Source organism: Leucoraja erinacea, chromosome 13, assembly GCF_028641065.1.
Source record: "Leucoraja erinacea ecotype New England chromosome 13, Leri_hhj_1, whole genome shotgun sequence".
Classification (NCBI taxonomy): Eukaryota; Metazoa; Chordata; class Chondrichthyes; order Rajiformes; family Rajidae; genus Leucoraja; species Leucoraja erinaceus.
In genome coordinates this window covers 2,719,980-2,739,785 of record NC_073389.1, presented here as the reverse complement: position 1 = coordinate 2,739,785, position 19,806 = coordinate 2,719,980, and the positions used below count along the sequence as shown (strand labels likewise).

The 19,806-nt window shown below is 44.4% G+C and overlaps 1 protein-coding gene and 1 non-coding gene across 2 annotated transcripts in view; one reads left to right on the top strand and one right to left on the bottom strand.

Moving 5' to 3' along the window:
* The window catches only part of LOC129703097 (plexin-D1-like), a 95,698-nt gene that overhangs the window by 50,118 nt on the left and 25,774 nt on the right, over positions 1-19,806 (bottom strand). Inside the window, exon 3 of the mRNA XM_055645295.1 lies at positions 4,988-5,122. Within this exon, the coding sequence (XP_055501270.1) occupies positions 4,988-5,122 (135 nt within the window). The remainder of the gene's footprint in view (positions 1-4,987; positions 5,123-19,806) is intronic.
* Positions 18,223-18,349, top strand: LOC129703133 (U6atac minor spliceosomal RNA). The gene has a single exon (XR_008724516.1). It is a non-coding gene; the product is annotated as a U6atac minor spliceosomal RNA (small nuclear RNA).

Sequence of the window (19,806 nt, the reverse complement as noted above, 5' to 3'; positions counted from 1 at the left end):
ACCTGGAATAAGTATTTTGTTCACTCATTAGAATCCACATTGCACAAACCCCTGTCACACAGCATGTGCCTTCTCTTCCCTTTCTACCACCAAGTCTAGAACCACTGGTTTAGTTTGGTGTAGAGATACAGCGCTAAACAGGCCCTTCTGCCCACCAACTCTATGCCGACCAGCGATCCCCGCACACTAACACACTGATCGATGGGACAATTTACAATTAAACCAAACCAATTAACCTACAAACCTGTGCGTCTTTGGAGCAGTTTGTCAGTGGAAGCAAACCAGAGATCCTGGAGAAAACCCACACGGTCACGGTGAGAACGTACATACTCCATACAAACAGCACCTGTAGTCAGGATCAAACCTGGGTCTCTGGCGCTGTAAGGCAGCAACTCTACCACTGTGCTTAGTTTAGTTATTATTTATCTGTATTGCTAGATTTTTTAGCTTCTACACTGCATTTAGTAACTTTCCTTATTCCTCAAGCCACGATTAACCACTCAGGAGTTGATCCATGGGATTTACTTTGCCATCCACCCTCCTTCATGTAATCCTTTCTATTCCTCCCCTTGTTTGTGCTGTTGGCCACATACCCCACCAACCCCTCCACCCTAAATTTCCTCTGGATCTCACCAAATACATTGTGATGAGTACAACAACGGCAAATTAATCTTCGTAAATGCACACAAAGCATATTACTGGCAATGATGTAATTGCAAGTTCCTCACGATACTTCTCAGTTTAAAAATACTCTAGACCAAAACCAGAATAAGCTTTAGAAATACAGCTACATCCTCAATATAAAGCACACTTCCCAGTGACAAGGGGAAACGCCTCTGGATTTGGTGGCTTCTAAATTTCTTATTAAAACGGCAGAGCAAAATCTTGCAGGTTTGTCAGCCTGCAGCATGCACCATGGTGCAGAACTCTTCCGAGGTTTGCACTTCAGTGTTTTTCTTGTTGACCTTTGTTTCCACTAGTGGAGAGGTCATTGACTCAGAATTAAAGGTCAGAAGGAATAGGAGTAGAATTAGGCCATTTGACCCATCAAGTCCACTCTGCCATTCAATCATGGCTGACCTAACTCTCCCTTCTAACCTCATTCTCCTGGCTTCTCCCCATAACCTCTGACGCCTGTACTGATCAAGAAAGGACATCCATTTAAGAGGACGAGGAGGAATGTCTTTAGTCATAGGGTGGTGAATCTGTCAAATTCTTTGCCACTAGAAGGCTGTGGAGGCGACGGACATTTTTAAGGCTAAGTTACTCCAACATTTTGGGTCCATATTCGGTTTAAACCAGCATCTGCAGTTCCTTCCTACACATGAGTAGGTTATAGTCTGTTTAACCCGAGCTTACATACTGGGATAGCATGATGGAAGAAAAGGCCAACATAGGATGTTAGGAGGGTGATAAGTAGATGTGTCCAAGTATTTAGTTGTCACAGCACAGTTAGCTTTGTTACAATAAATACTAGACCAAGTGGGACCCGTTAGGCCCCGTCCCCCAACGCGGCGGGGGGGGGGGGTGTGGCGTTGACGTTCACTCCAGGGGGAGAAGGGGGCGATGAGAATTTCCACCCGATTGCCCTCCCCACTCTCTGCCTTGTGCCCAAACACCAGGATCATGGGACCAAAATGCAACTAGAACTTGATGAGCAGCCCCTTCAGATATTGGTAGAGGGGCAGCAACCACGTTACCATTGGCAATATCCCATTGTGATGTCATTGTAGCAGTCGGCAACCAGCTTGAGAACCCATTGTGATTGGTGCTGTCCGTGAGAAGATGGTTTTGGCTGTTTTTAAAATTTCAAAAATTAATAACTTTGGAAATATAGGTGGAAGTGCGACGGGAAGATGTTTATCGCCACCGCAGGAAAAATGTGAGTAGGAAGTGTGAAAATGAGAAGGCTGTGGTCTAGCGTTTGGAAGAAGATAGGAATTAACCATTGACACAGAGACACATCGTGGGCGCAAACCGAAGACTTTTAGTTGTATAGACATTGGGGGTTGTAAATGGCTGCGGGTAATAAAACCAATAAATTGCTGAAAAGCAGGCTTCCTTATCTATTGAGGGGGGATAGTTGTTCACAGTTCTGCTTATGTTCTTATCCGTTGCAACCCTGAGATTACAGCTGCTCCTTGTCACTGTGTTTGGCGGGCAAGTCCCCAGAGGTTAACGAATGGTCTTTTTCAATAAATGGACCCCATCTATTCTCCCTACAGGGATATTGACATCTATAGTATTTGTAGATATATTGGAGAAAAATGTTCAAGGTAACATGAAGTGTAGGGTTAAAGATAGCTCTGTGAAAAGACAAAGATGGAAGGTTACAGAGACATCGATCTATGATGACATATTTCAAATCTATAAGAAACCATTGTGTCATGAGAATATAAAATGCTGTAGGTATTGTGAATCTTTGAAACACTTTGGGATATCTGAGAGTGTTTTACAGTACACATTGTTAAGGCCTTCAATAAATCAACTTGTTTGATAGACTCATCACTGATCTACATGCTGTTTTATTTTGTGTCTGTGCCTATCCAGATACAGGGCATGGGTAGAGCACAAAATAGCACAAAAGTCCCCCTACAACCTTATACTGCAGGATCAGCAATGGCAGCCTTTCCTGGTAATTCTTGGATATCTTGAGACTATGTTGGTGGGTCTTTATTGTGAAACTACTGCCACTGGTTTACCAATGTGCTTCAGGAAAGGAATCCTCCCATCCTTACTCAGCGTAGAAATGACTGCAGACCGACTGAAATGTTTGGTCATTTACTGCTCTTTAAAATGGACCAGAATCAGTTTGGTTCAAAGGTGTAAGTCTTGGCTGAAGCTGGTAGTGATGTGTACATGCTGTGAATGAGTGGGGAGAACCCCCCGTGGTGGAAGAATTCCCACGTTACTGCTGGTCAAGGAATCTCAGGACCTTCATCTCTCTATAAAAGTAATGACACCAGGATGGTGTGTAACATGATGGAAACACAGAGCACAGTCACTGGGCGGCACGGTAGCACAGTAGTAGAATTGTTGCCTTACAGCGTCAGAGATTCGGGTTTGATCCTGACTATGGGTGCTGTCTGTACGGAGTTTGTGCATTCTCCCCATGACCATGTATGTTTTCTCCGGGTGCTCCAGTTTCCTCCCACAATCCAAAGATGTACAGGTTTTGTAGGTTAATTGTCTTGGTATAATTATAAATTGTCCCTCTTGTGTGTAGGATAGTGCTAACGGTCAGGGATCGCTGGTCGGTGCCGTCTCGGTAAATTGTCCCCAGTGTATAGGATAATGCTAGTGTATGGGTTGATTGCTGGTTGGTGCGGACTCGGTGGGCTGAATGGCCTGTTTCTGGCTGTATCTCTAGTCTAAAGTAAAGTCCAAAATCATCAGATTACAATTTCACATGTTGAAACTCTCAAAGCAATTGGCTCCAAAATAAAAAAAATCTGGGTTGATGGAATTTTACTTCATGGGTTTGAAATCAGTCAAAGTTATACAAGAATAGTTAATTACAAAGGGAAATACAAATTTCCTCCTCTCAAAGAAGGTTACAAAGCAAACAGAAATAAATAAGGCAGCGTCAGGCGACGTATTTGTGGCAGGAGAAATAATGTTTGCTCACTAGTCAACTCTACAGCAAACAGAATGAATTTACACCAAAATGACTGTCTATTTAGAGAGCAGAGGGAACTGGTGATAGAATGATAGAAACTACATATTTCTCAACAGAAACAAAAATTGTGACTAAAAATAGTCCAATTATCTTCATCCTGGTGTCGCCACTATTAAAATCAGTAAAATCTGAAATCTTTCAAAGATTTGGGGACCGATGATCAAGGCAAAATATTTATTCCATCACAGGTTTTGAATTTGAATAGAAAATTAACTCAATTTTTCCATTTCACACTTTGCCGTGTTCTAAATCTACAATTCCAAATATATTAAAATGAATCTGGAACCCAAACAGTTCATTAAAGATCTTCAGGGAATGACATGTGCTGACCTTCCCCCTCCCCAATCTATGACTTCAGATTTACAGCGTGGAAACAGACTCATCGGCCCACCGAGTCCACGCCGACCAGTGATCACCTCACACACCAGCACTATCCTACACATTGCGGACAAGGGCGGCACAGTGGTGCAGAGGTGGAGTTGCTGCCTTACAACGCCAGAGACCCGGGTACAATCCTGACTACGGGCGCTGTCTATACAGAGTTTGCACGTTTCTCCCTGTGACTGTGTGAGTTTTCTCTGGGTGCCCTGGTTTCCTCCCACACTCCAAAAAGGTACAGGTTTGTATGTATTTGGGTTCGGTAAAATTTTAAATTGTCCCAAGTGTGTAGGGTAGTGATAGGGTATGGGAATCGCTGCTTTGCACGGTCTTGGTGGGTCGAAGGGGCTGTTTCCATGCTGTATCTCTAAAGTCTAATATTAATAAAGATATGGAACCCAATCAGTTTATTCAAGGTTTTCAGGGAATGACACTTGCTGACCTCCACCCTACCAATTCTGGAGTTTGTGTGCCACTAGACCCCCTGGCCTTTAAATGTCCTGCAAAATCGCTGAGCCCATCACTCATGTTCATACGTTACAGCAGCAGAATGAGGCCATTCAGCTCATCAAGTCTACACCACCATTCAATCATGGCTGATCTATCTTTCCCTCAACCCCATTCTCCAGCCTTCTCCCCATAAACCCTGACACCCGTACTAATCAAGAATCTATCAACCTCCACCTTAAAAATATCCATTGACGACCTCCACAGCTTTCTGCGGCAATTAATTCCCACAGATTCATCACCCTCTGACTAAAGAAATTCCTCCTCGTCTCCTATAGCAAGCAGTAGATCCAAGGACCATCCAGTAACCACCTTCTCAGGCCAACTGCAGATAGTTACAAGCATCAGCTTTGCCATAATGTCACATGCCAGGAATGAAAGGCATTAATTACATGATCGAACTGTGAACAAAAATCAGCTTACCATCCTCTCAGTTAACAGGTAGAAGTAATGTGGATCTATTTTATCAAACATTATGCTGTGCTTAATTCGAGATTCATCTTGTAGTTCAATCAGAATACTTGGCCGAAGTACTTTCATGTTTTCATCCAGAACCAGCTGCAATAAAAGTCATGCAGTTAATAATCTAACGAATAGTATTATAGAGACATTGTTTCCCCAGTCTGAGGTAGAATCTGTCCTTAACTAACATCAGCTAAAACTGCTACTCCCCATAGGAGCGGCACGGTGGCGCAGCGGTAGAGTTGCTGCCCTGAAAGCTCCAGAGACCCAGGTTCGATCCTGACTCTGGGAGCTGTCTGTACGGAGTTTGCACATTCTCCCTGTGACCGCGTGGGTTTTCTCCGGGTGCTTTGGCTTCCTCCCATATCCCAAAAACATGCTGGTTTGTAGATTAAATGGGCTCTGTAAATTGTCCCTAGAGTGTAGGATAAAATTAGCGTACAGGGCGACTGTTTAGCGTGGCCTTCGGGCCTGTTTCCATGCTGTGTCTCTAAATTTAAATAAATATCAATTTTCCTCATTGTTTGTAAGAACTTGCCGTACTCAGATTGACCACTGCATTTCCCAACCTTACAGTAACAATTGATTCCACGTCTAAAGTATTGGACAGTCTATGGCAGTGCTGAAAAGCAAGTCACTAAAAGCAGACTGCAGGAGGAACACTGCAGGTTAAGCAGCATCACTATAGGCAATTGAATGGTCAACATGGACTTTGTGGACAGGACTTGTTATTCTTTATCTGTTTTACAGAAAGTAAAATTATGCATAAAAGTGCACCATGAACCAAGGACACTCAGTGAGGATCATTGTAAAATATCACAAAGCGTGATCAAAAACTCACCCGATAGTAATTTAGACCATTTTGTGTAAGTGATGCTGCAAATTAATTGACTGCCGTACCTGGAAATCCGATTAATATTCTGCACCATGTTTTAGAGTTTGAGATATAGCACGGAAACAGGCCCTTCAGCCCACTTGCTAACCAGTGGTCATCCGTACTCTAGCAATATCTTACACGCTAGGGACAACTTATATTTTTTACCAAAGACATCAAATGCATTTTAGCTGGAATGGGATGCGATTGCAACTGTTTCTCGTTACATGACAACATCCCATCAATGCATCTGATGCGTTAATGCATCACACACACTAATGTAATGCCCATACAATGCCATTTCTCAGCTGCTGAGTTTAGTTCAGAGATACAGCCCGGAAACAGACTCTTTGGCCCAATGAGTCCGCACTGACTAGTGATCCCCGTGCATACTGACGGGGGTTAGTAATGTATAGAAGTACATCATCTGCATATAACAACATTTTATTGGAAGTATATTTAGTATTATATCCATAAATGCCTGGTAAGAGGTTCTATGGTGAAAGCAAATAGCATCTGGGAGAGAGCACATCCTTGTCTGTTGCCCCTAGATAAATAAAATTTAGGTGAAAGTATTTGATTTGTCAATATTCTAGCTGTCGGGTTAGTATATTAAAGCTTCACCCATAAAGTAAAGTTTTCTCCCAATTGGAATTTTTCCAACACTGTAAAAAGATAGGAACATCCTTTTCTGCATCCAGTGAAATAATTGTTAGGTCTTCATTTGGCATTCTCTGCACAGGATATTATGTTAAACAAACGTCTCATATACAATAATACGTCATGGTCACGAAAAGCCTTAGAGGCTCTGAACTAGCAATGTTTGTTAAATACAAAAAACGTTATAAAAGGGTATTGGTTTGGACCATCCCCAGGTGGTTGAAACGGAGTTTGGCTCATACAGGAGTAGATACTGATATTTTTTCGAGTCTCACTCCACCAGGGCTGCTACAACGTCAGAAAAGGTTATGTACGTTCCGCTGGACCACATCTTGGCGACTGCAGGATGGGCGAACAAACTTCTGAACATTTCATAATAACCTATTGCCAGACCAGGGATATTTACCAACTCTATTTTAGGTTCAGTGGTTAGTTTACTCCCGAATGCGAGGGGTTACTATTATTTATTCATTATGAATGTTTCCCTCATCTGTCAATGAAGCAGCTGTGGTTGTGGAGACTCGTTTCTCATGGCATGAAATCACAGAGCATTGAAATCTTCACAGAATCACTCACGTGACTCTGAAGTAAAATAGTAAGATTAAACGAGAACTTACCAGTTTGAAGTTTGATCTATATTTTATGAGTAGTTACGGTGAGCGATTACGTGCCCACCACTCCCTGCCCTCTCTCATAAAGATCACTCGGTAGTTCTAGTCTTCTCTAAGTCTTACTATGTTACTTTGACTGCTGTTATCTGTGATTTCACACCGCTGCTTTGAAGATTGACACGCATGCGGACTGGCGGGGCCTCTTCGCGTAATCGCTCACCATAACTCCTCATCAAATAAAGATCAAACTTCAAACTGGTAAGTTCTCGTTAATTCTTACTATTTTGATTCATGCCCTCCCTCTTAACCCCATTCTCCTGCCTTTTAACCATATAACCATATAACAATTACAGCACGGAAACAGGCCATCTCGGCCCTACAAGTCCATGCCGAACAAATGATACTTTATTTTAGCATGATACATTTGAGCAGACCCTAAGCTAAAGATTTTGATGGGACACATTCATTGGCAAAATATCAGTCATGTTAGAGTCATATAGTCATATATCATGGAAAAAGGCCCTTCAGCCCAACTTGCCCATGCTGACCAACATGCTCTATCACACCAGTCCCACCTGCCTGCATTGGGCCTATATCCGTCTAAACCTGTTCTTTCCATATATCTGTCTAAATGTCTTTTAAATCTTACAGTACAATGATTCAACGCTTTATTATCACATGTACTGAAATTCCTTTTTTTGCATACAGTACAGAAAATTATTACCATACATAAGTACAATCACAGATTAAGTACAGTGTATAGAAAGAGCTCACTGAGACATGCAAGAATCGCCAGGTTTTGGCGCCATTTTCTAAATCCAAGCTACAGCTGTCCATAAAGGCCCATTGTAGCCGTTCCCTCCGTCTGGATCGTCCAGTAAACTGTCGGCGCTCTCCTCGCCTAGCCATCTTCAGCCTTTGTGGTCCAGGGATGCCTCCCACAGCTAACCTTGAGTGTAAGACCCTGGTTCTTCAGATTCAGATTCAATTTTAATTGTCATTGTCAGTGTACAGTACAGAGACAACGAAATGCATTTAGCATCTCCCTTGAAGAGCGACATAGCAAACGATTTGAATTAAAAAAAATAATAAGTGTCCGGGGGGGGGGGGGGGGGGTGGGGGGGGGGGGGGGGGGGGGGGGGGGGGGGGGGGGGGGGTGGTGATTGGCAGTCACCGAGGTACGTTGTTTAGTAGAGTGACAGCCGCCGGAAAGAAGCTGTTCCTCGACCTGCTGGTTCGGCAACGGAGAGACCTGTAGCGCCTCCCGGATGGTAGGAGGGTAAACAGTCCATGGTTGGGGTGAGAGCAGTCCTTGGCGATGCTGAGCGCCCTCCGCAGACAGCGCTTGCTTTGGACAGACTCAATGGAGGGGAGCGTGGAACCGGTGATGCGTTGGGCAATTTTCACCACCCTCTGCAATGCCTTCCGGTCGGAGACAGAGCAGTTGCCATACCATACTGTGATGCAGTTGGTAAGGATGCTCTCGACGGTGCAGCGGTAGACGTTCACCAGGATCTGAGGAGACAGATGGACCTTCTTAACGGCCATTGGTTGTTGTATCCACTGTCGCCGACTCCCTCCACCCTCCTCTCTTGTCCTCCGGTCCTCAGGGACGAGCAGGGGCTGTTCGGCGGTTCCCTCTCCAGGCATGTTTCCCGGTTCCGCAGCGGGTGAGCTAGGCCTGTTGCCGAGTCCCCGACGGTCCAGCCTCAACTATCTCCTTTACTTTTAGACTTTAGAGATACAACCGGAAACAGGCTCTTCGGCCCACCGAGTCCAAGCAGACCAGTGATCACCCCGTATACGAACATTATCCTACACACCAGGAACAATTTACAATTTTTACCAAAGCCAATTAACATACAAACCTGTAGACCATTTACAGTGTGGAAGGAAACTGGAGATCCCAGAGAAAACCCACGTGATCACAGGGAGAACGTACAAACTCCATGCAGACAGCACCCATAGTCAGGATCAAACCCGGGTCTCTGGTGCTGTAAGGCGCCAACTCTACCCAACTGGCAGCTCGTTCCATTTACCCACCACCCTCTGCGTGAAAAAGTTGCTCCTCGGATTCCTGTTAAATTTTTCCCCTATCATGTTAAAACTATGTCCTCTGGTTCTTGATTCTTCTACGCTGGTGAAGGACTGCGCATTAACCCTATTTATTCCCATGAAGAACTTATGCACCGCGATAAGATCACCCTTCCTGCACTCCAAAGAATAAAATCCTAGTCTACTCAACCTCTCCCTATAGCTAAGACCCTCAGCTCATCCTCATCAATCTTCTCTGCAATATTCCCAGCTTAACAACATCCTTGCTAGAGCAAGGTGACCAAAGCTGAACACAATACCCCAAATGCTTCCTCATCAACATCTTGTACAGCTGTAACACAACGCAACTTCTAGACTCAATACCCTGATTGATGAAGGCTAATGCACCAATAGCCTTCTTGACTACTCTATCGAACTGTGAAGCTAGTTTCAGGATCCCATGTACCTGCACTCCTAGATCCTTCTGCTCAACAACACTACCCAGAGCCCAGCCATTCACTGTGAAGGTCCTGCCCTGCTTTGACTTCATAAAATGCAACACCTTGCAGATAAACTCCATCAACCATTCCTCTTCCCACTTGGCCAACTGATCAAGATCCTGCTGTGATCTTTGATAACAATCTTCGCTATCTATGTCACCACCCAAGTTAGTGTCATCTGCAAACTCACTAATCATGCCTCCGACCAAAAAAACAACCTCCACCATCACCCTCTGCTTCCTTCCATGAAGTCGAATCTCTATCCAGTTGGCTAGCTCTCCCTCAATCCTATGTGATCTAACCTTCCAGAGCAGCCTACCACATGGAGCATCACATGCCTTACTGAACTCCGTCTAGACAAAGTCTGCAACTTTGCCCTCATCAACCTTTCTGGCTACTTCTTCAAAACTGGAAACTCAGTTTAAAGAAACTTGAAATGCCGTTAATTTAAGGAAGAAGCACACAGAAATCCACGGATAAAATCTAACCATTCAACAATCTAAAAATACAGCCTCATATTAATATTCATCGATGTAAATATATATTTTTCAAATCATGAGAGGAACAGTACAAAATATAATACAAAACCTGGATACACCAAAGTTGTAAACATAGGTTCACCAGACTGATTCCTGGGATGTCAGGACTGTCTTATGAAGAAAGACAGTATGGATTACGGTATGACATAGTTGGCACCTAAAATTAGGTTCCACTGTACTTTTTTGTACTGTATTAACTTCTAATAAAATAAACAAAAACAAAAAAAGAAAGCGAATGGTATGTTAGCTTTCATAGCAAAAGGATTTGAGTATAGGAGCAGGGAGGTTCTACTGCAGTTGTACAGGGTCTTGGTGAGACCACACCTGGAGCATTGCGTACAGTTTTGGTCTCCAAATCTGAGGAAGGACATTATTGCCATAGAGGGAGTGCAGAGAAGGTTCACCAGACTGATTCCTGGGATGTCAGGACTGTCTTATGAAGAACGACTGGATAGACTTGGTTCATACTCTCTAGAATTTAGGAGATTGAGAGGGGATCTTATAGAAACTTACAAAATTCTTAAGGGGTTAGACAGGCTAGATGCAGGCAGATTGCTCCCGATGTTGGGGAAGTCCAGGACAAGGGGTCACAGCTTAAGGATAAGGGGGAAATCCTTTAAAACCGAGATGAGAAGAACTTTTTTAACACAGAGAGTGGTGAATCTCTGGAACTCTCTGCCACAGAGGGTAGTCGAGGCCAGTTCATTGGCTATATTTAAGAGGGAGTTAGATGTGGCCCTTGTGGCTAAGGGGATCAGAGGGTATGGAGAGAAGGCAAGTACGGGATACTGAGTTGGATGATCAGCCATGATCATATTGAATGGCGGTGCAGGCTCGAAGGGCCGAATGGCCTACTCCTGCACCTAATTTCTATGTTTCTATGTAAACTAACTGCAGATGAAGATGGTGGTATGTGTAACTTTTGGGTTTCATTCCACAATTAACTGATACGTCCTATATTGATCCATTGATGGTTTCTTAAATGATTGTATGATTTTACCCTGTACAGATTTGTCTGAATGCTCATTTCATAGGTTGCCTTCTGTGTTTCAATGTTAAAACTCCTTCATAGTATCTCCTTGCTGTAGCACTAGAAATACATTTTGAACCCATTGTCTGTGTTGTGCACAGCACTTAAACATTTTCCCTTTATGTTCCATGACAGGAATGGAACAGAATACTCAGAAAACAGAAGTATGCAACAATGTTATGTTCTGTGAAGGATGATGTCAACAGGGGAAACATGGAGCACAATATGAACCCACACTGGGTTATAGGGAGAAGGCAGAATGGGGTTAGGAGGGAGAGATAGATCAGCCATGACTGAATAGCGAAGTAGACGATGGGCTGAATGGTCTAATTCTGCTCCTATCACTTATGAAATGAGATAATAACGTGAAAAGAAAAAAAACACGGTTGCCAACTATTCAGTAATGCATGAAGGATGAAATCATGTTCAAAGCAAGGTCTGGCATAAAGCAGGAAGTGGAGGACGGAAGGGTAGCTCAGTAGCTATGGCGCGGGATTCGGAGCCATTCGAAAATGCTTTGGCAGGTAAGCTGTTTTTTCTTTGCTGGCTCCGATAATAGGTGCAGCGGGCTCGGAGAGGCTGACAGACGTGGCCTGTACAGCTACCGCCGGTGAGGCTCCGGAAGGGAGCAGGCGGCTGTCCTCAGAGTAAACTGGCAGGCACAACCTAGCTCCGCCAAGGCTCCAAAGGAGCAGCCTGTCGTACCAGGCTCGGAGTAACTGGCAGGTGCGACGTGCACAGTAAGCTCCACCAAGGCTCTAAAGGAGCAGAAGGCCCTGAAGGAGCAGACTGTCCCACCGGGCTCAGATGTGACCTGCACAGCTATGTCAGTTTCAAGCTCCGAAAGGGAGCAGTTTGGCAAGCGTGGGGCTGAAGATGTGGACAGGCATGGCCTGCAAAAGGAACTTTGCTGAAGCTACGATAAGGAGGTCAACCTGGGCTCGGAGACGCTGGCAGGTAAGGTCTGCTTACTAACCTCCGTGAAAGCTCCGAAATGGAGCAGCCTGGCGACCCTGGTGCAGGGTAGACTAACTCGAAACTGGCGGTCCAAATGGATCATATTGGCCAGGAAGCACTGTCTCAACATCTATGCATGAGGTTATCAGCCTGCTCACTAGAGTGATGGTGCATTTCATTGATTTAAACTCAGATATTTGAGGATATCTCCTGGTTAGAGGCAGGGAGTTTGAGGAATCCCTCAACACATGCTAAATGATTTCAGCTCGGCTAATAAGAGTTGCCAGCACACTGGAACATCATTTGCCATCCTCTCGGGGATAGGTAGACCAGTAAAGGCCGAATTGGCATGTAGCATTTTTACCTGCCTTGCAGGTTTGTGTTGTAAAAAGTAAATAAAGAAATAATAAAAAGCAAAAGCTCCATAAGGGAGCAGTTTGGTGACCCAAGTTCAGGGAAGGCCAAGGCCAAAACAGCAAAATGTCCAAAAGGACAATATTGGGCAGGAGGGTACTGCCTCAACATCCATTGAGGATATCATCTGTAGGCTCTCAATACTGGAAATCCTGATTGAGAGGTTGGTCGAAGGGAATGTGTTGCGCACACTGGCAACCGACACGGGTAGTTCCAGTCAGAGGTCTGCGGCAGCAATACCTGGTTCAGGGTTGCATTATGATATCTCCCACTCTGAGGAGGGGGTGTTTTGAGGATTTTTCGTGAAGATTCTGACTGTGAGACAGTTGACAGTGAACTCGAATTCCCACATCAAGTGGATGATTTGCATCAACTCAAGTCTTATAAGGATCTGCTGGCACTTGCGACTAAATTTGCCATCCCTTCGGGGATAGAAGAACCGTTAGAGGAAGAACTGGCAGTAGCATCGGTTACTTGACTTCTCATCGGTTGTTTGAGAAGATCATGCAGGACACAGCTGGATAGTATGCTAGTCCTGATTTCTGCCAGACACTGGAGGTCCGTAGGTTAATGCTACCATTTGGGGCTATCCGAAGGGTAAAACAAAGTCAAAAGGCTTTAAACTCCAGCAAGTTCAGAGAATTCTCAAAGAAGGATTACGGCCTTTGCAAGGTCGGTGGAGGAACTCAGCTGCCTGAATTGCAGTAGATGCCTTGGCACTTTTGTGTAATACACAGTTTAAACTCAATTGTGCTAGGATGGTATACGCCTGAGATCAACCCAATATATGCTAATTTTGTGCAAGGCTAGTGTGTGCAGTCTGCAAGTATCTCTTTGGAGAAGACTTGGGCTAGCAAGTAAAAGACTTGCAAGAAGAATTCAAGGCTGCGGTGGGTGTGGTAAAGACACCCTTTGTGGCTAAACCTCCATTTACCAGCATGCATATCATCATTACCAAACTAGTAGCAGATACCACAACACTGGGGCTGGTTGGAGCACTAGGCCTACACACTTAAAACCAAGCCTGAGGGCATTTTATTCGCAGGTTTTCAGCGCATACCATGGAGGCAGCGCATTCCACATTCTCAGTATAGTTCCCCAGCTGGCCACGGTGCCTGAGCCAAGGGGACAGAGCAAAGTCTTGGGTCAATTGACTCTAATGATCATCCGCCTAAGGCCATTTTTTGGTGGTGTCAGTCTCAGGGGTTGCCGGATATTGGTGGCGGGGGGTGATAATCACCTTTTGTCTATTATTTTATTGGCAGCCTTGGTGGTTTTTATAGCAAGTGCTTTCTTAGAAACTGCCTTGATCATCTACAGCCACCGTCTGTCTCGTCATAGACAGCAAAGCGACAATGAGGTCACTCATTGGCCGTTGAGATATGCGAATATTATTCTATCAGTCGCATGAGATGTGCTGACGATATTCAAGTCAGAGATAGGTTGAGACGGTTCAATAACAGGTGGGGACAGATAACCTCCGATCTTTCCATTTTACAAATCATAAACAGTTATAGATTCAGTTTCTGGCTGATCAATTTCCTCCCCGGTAAGAGAAGCCTAGAATTCCATACATACGGTCTAAAGAGGAAACTATGGCTATCCAAGTTGAAACAGAAATTTCACAAAAGGATGAGCAGTCAGCACATGAACAAGAGGGGTATATTTCTAATAACTTCAAGGTTGAAGAAAATTGGAGGGTGCCAAATCATTCTAGGATTTGGCTAGTCCAAACATGTGCTTGGAATAACCATTTTAAGATGGATAATTTTCACTCAGCAAAATGGCTGAGTACATACAGGAATAGCTTTACGGCCTCAATCGATCTCAAAGGCACACGAGAGTCACAGAATATATCTGAGGTTTATCTGGCAAGGCCAGTTGTGAAAATATTAGGCTCTACCTAAGGGGTTGACCAGCCCTAGGCTATTTACAAAGATTCTAAAGTCAATGCTGCCCTACTCAGATCTAAAGGGCATTTTGTCATGGAGTTTATGGAGGACATGCTTATTATAGGGTAGAGATCAGGTGTCACAGAGTTAGCTGTTTCAGCATCCAAGGCATTCCTAAAATATCTAGGGTTTGTTATTCAGGAAAATCCATACTGGAGCCGGCATTATCTATTACATATTTAGGTTTTGTCATAAACTCTGCAGATATGTATCGGACCCCCACAGATACGACAGGGTATTTATCAGTAGATGCCTCCTAAGATAATTCAAGATGAGGCAACATGAATTACAGTAGTGCCAAATTGGCCTACTAAACCATGGCTTCCATTGTAAATAAATCAGCTGAAGAAAATATCCTATATTTGCTCAAAGACGCGAGCAGTGGCTAGTTCAACATATTTCTCGTGCATCTATCACTGCATGGGTGTATCGAAAGTTTTGTGAAGAGACACACGCGAGCTACTTTTAAACAGAAGTAGCAGAGGTTTGTGGTTTTCTTTCAGTTTGGGTTTAAGAGAAGCGACTATGTTATAGCGTAATTAACACTGCTTGTACTGCTTTGTTGTTGTATCTAGTACTATAAGTGGGACAATAATTGATTGGCTCTCACCCACTGTTGACTAAGGTTATGGAAGGTGTATTTTATATGAACACTCTAAAGCCTAGAAACAAAGTAGTGTGGATTGTGTAATCAGTATAAATGTTTATGCAAATTATCATCAGCTGTATCCCAAACGTTGGAGCAGTTACTCTTAAGTTAGTCATGCTTATGACTGATTTCAGCACGAAGAGCAGTCTTCGAAAATCTCCGTCTGGATCTCTCGGTCATATCTAATAAGAGGGTAGCATTTTATGTGAATGAACTCATAAAGCAAAACAGGCACGGTTGGGTACAAAGTAGGCAGTCGTTCCAGGTGTGACAGAGGTTCACCTGCACCTCCTCCAACCTCATCTATTGCATCCGCTGCTCCAGGTGTCAGCTGATCTACATCGGTGAGACCAAGCGTAGGCTTGATGATCGTTTTGCCGAACACCTCTGCTCTGTCCGCAATCACGTACCTGATCTCCCGGTGGCACAGCACTTCAACTCCCCCTCCCATTCCGAATCCGATCTTTCAGTCCTGGGCCTCCACCAAAGTTAGCACCACTGCAAATTGGAGGAGCAGCACCTCATATTTTGTTTGGGCAGTTTATACCCCAGCGGCATGAACATTGACTTCTCCAATTTCCGGTAGCCCTTATTATCTCCTCCCCTTCTCAGTTGTCCCTCAGCCCTCTGGCTCCTCCTCTTCCTTTCTTCTTCCCACCCCCCACCCTACATCAGTCTGAAGAAAGGTTTCTGCCGGAAACAATGCCTATTTCCTTTGCTTCATAGACGCTGCCTCACCCGTTGCGTTTCTCCAGCATTTTTGTCTACCTACGGTTGGGTACAAGTTGCAGTTGACAGCATACCCACCAGATCGGAGATTGGGGTGTGTGTTTATTATGTAAAAAGGCATACTGAGGTTACTAAGAACCTGTGAGATGAAAGAAAAGTTTCTTCATTGTTATATAATAGTTTCACTAGAGATTGTTGGTGCAAACTATTTCAAGATGGATAGAGTGTAAGCAGCTGAAAGCAGGAGTGAATACAAATCATTTCTAGTCTTCCAGGGTGGCTGGCTCGTCAGCAACCAATAGAATGGATATTCCCTTTTGATCATTCTCTTGCAACAGCAGGAGGCTCAAATAAGTGCACTTTCAGAAGTTATAAAATTTTGTTGAACATGTCTGGACGGGTGCAGATAGAGTTCTGAACTGTGTTGCATGAGCTATTGTCTAACCCAAAGGCAATTGGGACTGTGGTCCAATTAAGGGTGATGTACACGTATGTAAAGTTAACATCATGTTGTTAATGGCCTATGCCTTTTCTACCATTTATGGTTTATCTGTTTAGTGTTTTCACATTCAGATTGGATTACTGCATGAAACCAGAGCTTCGAAGGCTTCACACAGTCTCTCACGAGACTTTGATATAAAATAGAAAGATTAAACGAGAACTTACCGTTTGAAGTTTGATATTTATTTTATGAGAAGTTGGCGTGAGAGATTACGTGCCCTCCACTCCCAACCCTGAATCTCATAAAGATCATTCGGTAAGTCAAACGTTATTTTACTTAGGAGTCACGTGAGTGATTCCGTGAAGAAGCCCGCCAGTCCGCATGCGTGTCATTACGTCTGATACATGGCGCAGCGACTGAGTGGCAGACGCGTCGCTCCTGCCAGCGGTAAGTTTAAACCTGCAGGTAAGTTTTGTATTTCTTGCCAGGTTCTGTTTTTTCTTGCAGGAACCTCTTCTTATAGAGGTTTCCTGCTGGACGAAGTCTGGACGGGCCGCGGGGAAACCGGTTATGGGATGTGCGGATACTCCGGTCCGGACCGCGGAAGCGCGGGTAACCGGCGGCCGGCGGATTCGTTACCCCAGTCGCTGACAATGTGGTCAGCGGCTCCCAGACAGCTGTTGTTCCCGTGGAGGGAGTAAATCCAGGAGGAAAGCGGTATCACCACCAGAGTCGCTGACAGTGCGGTCAGAGGCTCCCAGACCGCTGTGGTCCCCAGGACATGGGGTAAAACCAACAATAACTCAGTCAGGCCTGTGGACTCGGGGAGTCAGGCCAGGAGGGTTCCCCTCCTTCAATGGGTAGCGTCTTCGGGCGCCTAAACCCACATGGAGCACCTGATGGAGAGGTTGCTCCACAATGATATGCTCCAAAGGAGGGAGCTATCAACCCGGGTCTCCTCGGGAGCCCGCGGCAGCGGCACCTGTTACAGGGCTGCAGTATGTCTCTCTCTCTGAGGAGGGGAGCATTCGGGGTCATTTCTGACTCGTGAGTTCGAAGGTATTGCAGAGAGCATACCACGAGGCACGAAGGTAAATCAGAAGTGTCTGCTGGGAAAAATGGAGCATGGATAGCGCCCCGGGCGTTTATCCCACAAATGTGATGTTCCATCCTGGTATATGTCCGTAGGAGGGGCCATATCAGCGCTTCAGGGCTGCCTACAAATCTCCCTCTTTGTGGAGCGGAGTGCGAGTGGTCAGTGTGTAACTGACTTCAAATTCTAAAGTATGTCCCTGGAACAGACTGGAGCACATGCGTATGGCTTCAAGGAAATCCTCACAAACGAAGGTGTTGCTGCCAGAAGAGTACCAGCCATTGGCAGAATACCCGGAAGGGGCCAGTGTTCCCCTCACGCTATAAGTGCCGGCAGTGAACAGCGCTATCAGGGGGATATTAGAGGCCAGCCGCCAAGTCTTCTCTTCAGGTAAGACCTATTTAACAGGTAAAACCTGGATGAGGAAGCAAAGCTGTCGGACCAATTAAGGTGCCAACGACGAGCAAAAGCTTCATCGTTTCAGCGACAACACACCCCACACCTCCATTGGCAGTAAGCGGTTCACTGAAGCCGGTGGCAGCGTGAAAGCTGAGCAGAGGTTCCACGCACCCTACCAGTCCTACTCTACAACCAAGGTAACCATGCAGGTATGTGGGGCTGGCACTTCCGAAACATGGGGTAAGTGGACCACTTACAAGTTGGTAATATTTACACTTGTTTTTGTACTAATGATAATATTTGATTAGTTTATGTGTTGTGTGAAAGGAGAGAAGGTAAGTACTCCTCTTGATAAGGGTGGAAGGGTCTCTAGTGGCCTTACAACACACAAAAGGTTAAGGCATTGCCATCTTCTTATCGGCATCTAACCATGTAAAACTGCACAATACAAGGATTCCAAGCAGGCTTGGAATTGGGGCCAGAATTGTCTTATGAGGCAGGTTCAGCATTTTGGCCAGGATTACCTGTCAAGACAGGCTCAGAAATATGGCCAGAGGTGTCTTTCGAGGCAGGCTCAGTATTATGGTTAGAGTTGTCTTTCGAGGCAAGCTCAGAATTATGGCCAGAGTTGTCTTTCGAGGTAGGCTCAGTATTATGGCCAGGATTGTCTTTCAAGACAGGCTCGGAAATCGGGCCAAATTTGTCTTTCGAGGCAGGCACGGAATCATGGCCGTCGTGGCCTGTCCATTGTGAAAGATGGAGAATGTCGTTTAATTTGCATGTGCAGTATAAACATTTCTGAATAGGAAACTTCGTTACTGACTAACAACTGATTTTCATAGGATCTTTATGGCATGCATCGATCTCTAAGATAACATTCACAGGGATCACTGGAGACATTTGAAATTTATCTGGATGGGGCAATGATAACAGTTAAAGCATTGCAAAATGGGCTAACTTCAGCTCCCAGGTTATTTACCAAATTACTAAAATCAGTGCTTGGGCTGCTCAGAGTTCAAAAAACACTGGTTAGGTCTTGTCTGGATGATATTCTAACACTGTATTTTGCTAAAGATCAACTGTTTCAGCCTCAAACTATATTTGAGAAATTGGGGTTCCTCATCCATCCAGTTAAATTTAAGTTGATACCAAATAGATTTGTTGTTCATTGGGATTTACCTTTAACTAGTAATTAGTCTTCGACTCTGCCCTGGAGCAAGAGATTGGAGTTAATAGAAGCCTGTGACAACCTTGTTGTGATAAAGCAGCCTTCTATTCATCAAGTGTAATGGGCAATATAGTAGCTGTGATTCAGCTGTGCAAGTGGGGGAACTTACATCGTGCAAAGTAGCAACCTCTCAAGTGTCATGTAGGTCATTATGACAGACCTATGCTATTACCAGATGAAGCTACCAAAGTCACAATGATGGACGAACAGTATTCAGCATTGCTCCAGTAGTTTGGTCAGTAAAATTTCAGTTATATTACTGGTGCTAAGTGCTCTTAGGTGGAAAATTACGAATGTCATCTTTAGTTCGGAGATGGAGGAGATTTGCATGAGTTACCAATTCTTCAGTTATTGGTATCAACTATCTATAGACACTAGGTGAATTCTATGGGTTAAAGGGTTATTGAGCAAATATGCATAATTTGCATGCTCAACATCAAGTTGATACACTATGGTAGTGGCATATGTTAGTCACATGGGTACAATCAAGTCAAAGTATCAAGTAATAATTTATCTAATCTCGTTTGGCACTGGTGTATCATCGTGTACAATCAATGACATCACAGAATGGCTGTTGGATCACAAAGTATTTTATGAATTTATTTCTTCCTCCATTTTGCCTCACCCAGTCGGGTCTTGCAATAAAGTCAGCAAGGTCCCACTTTAGGT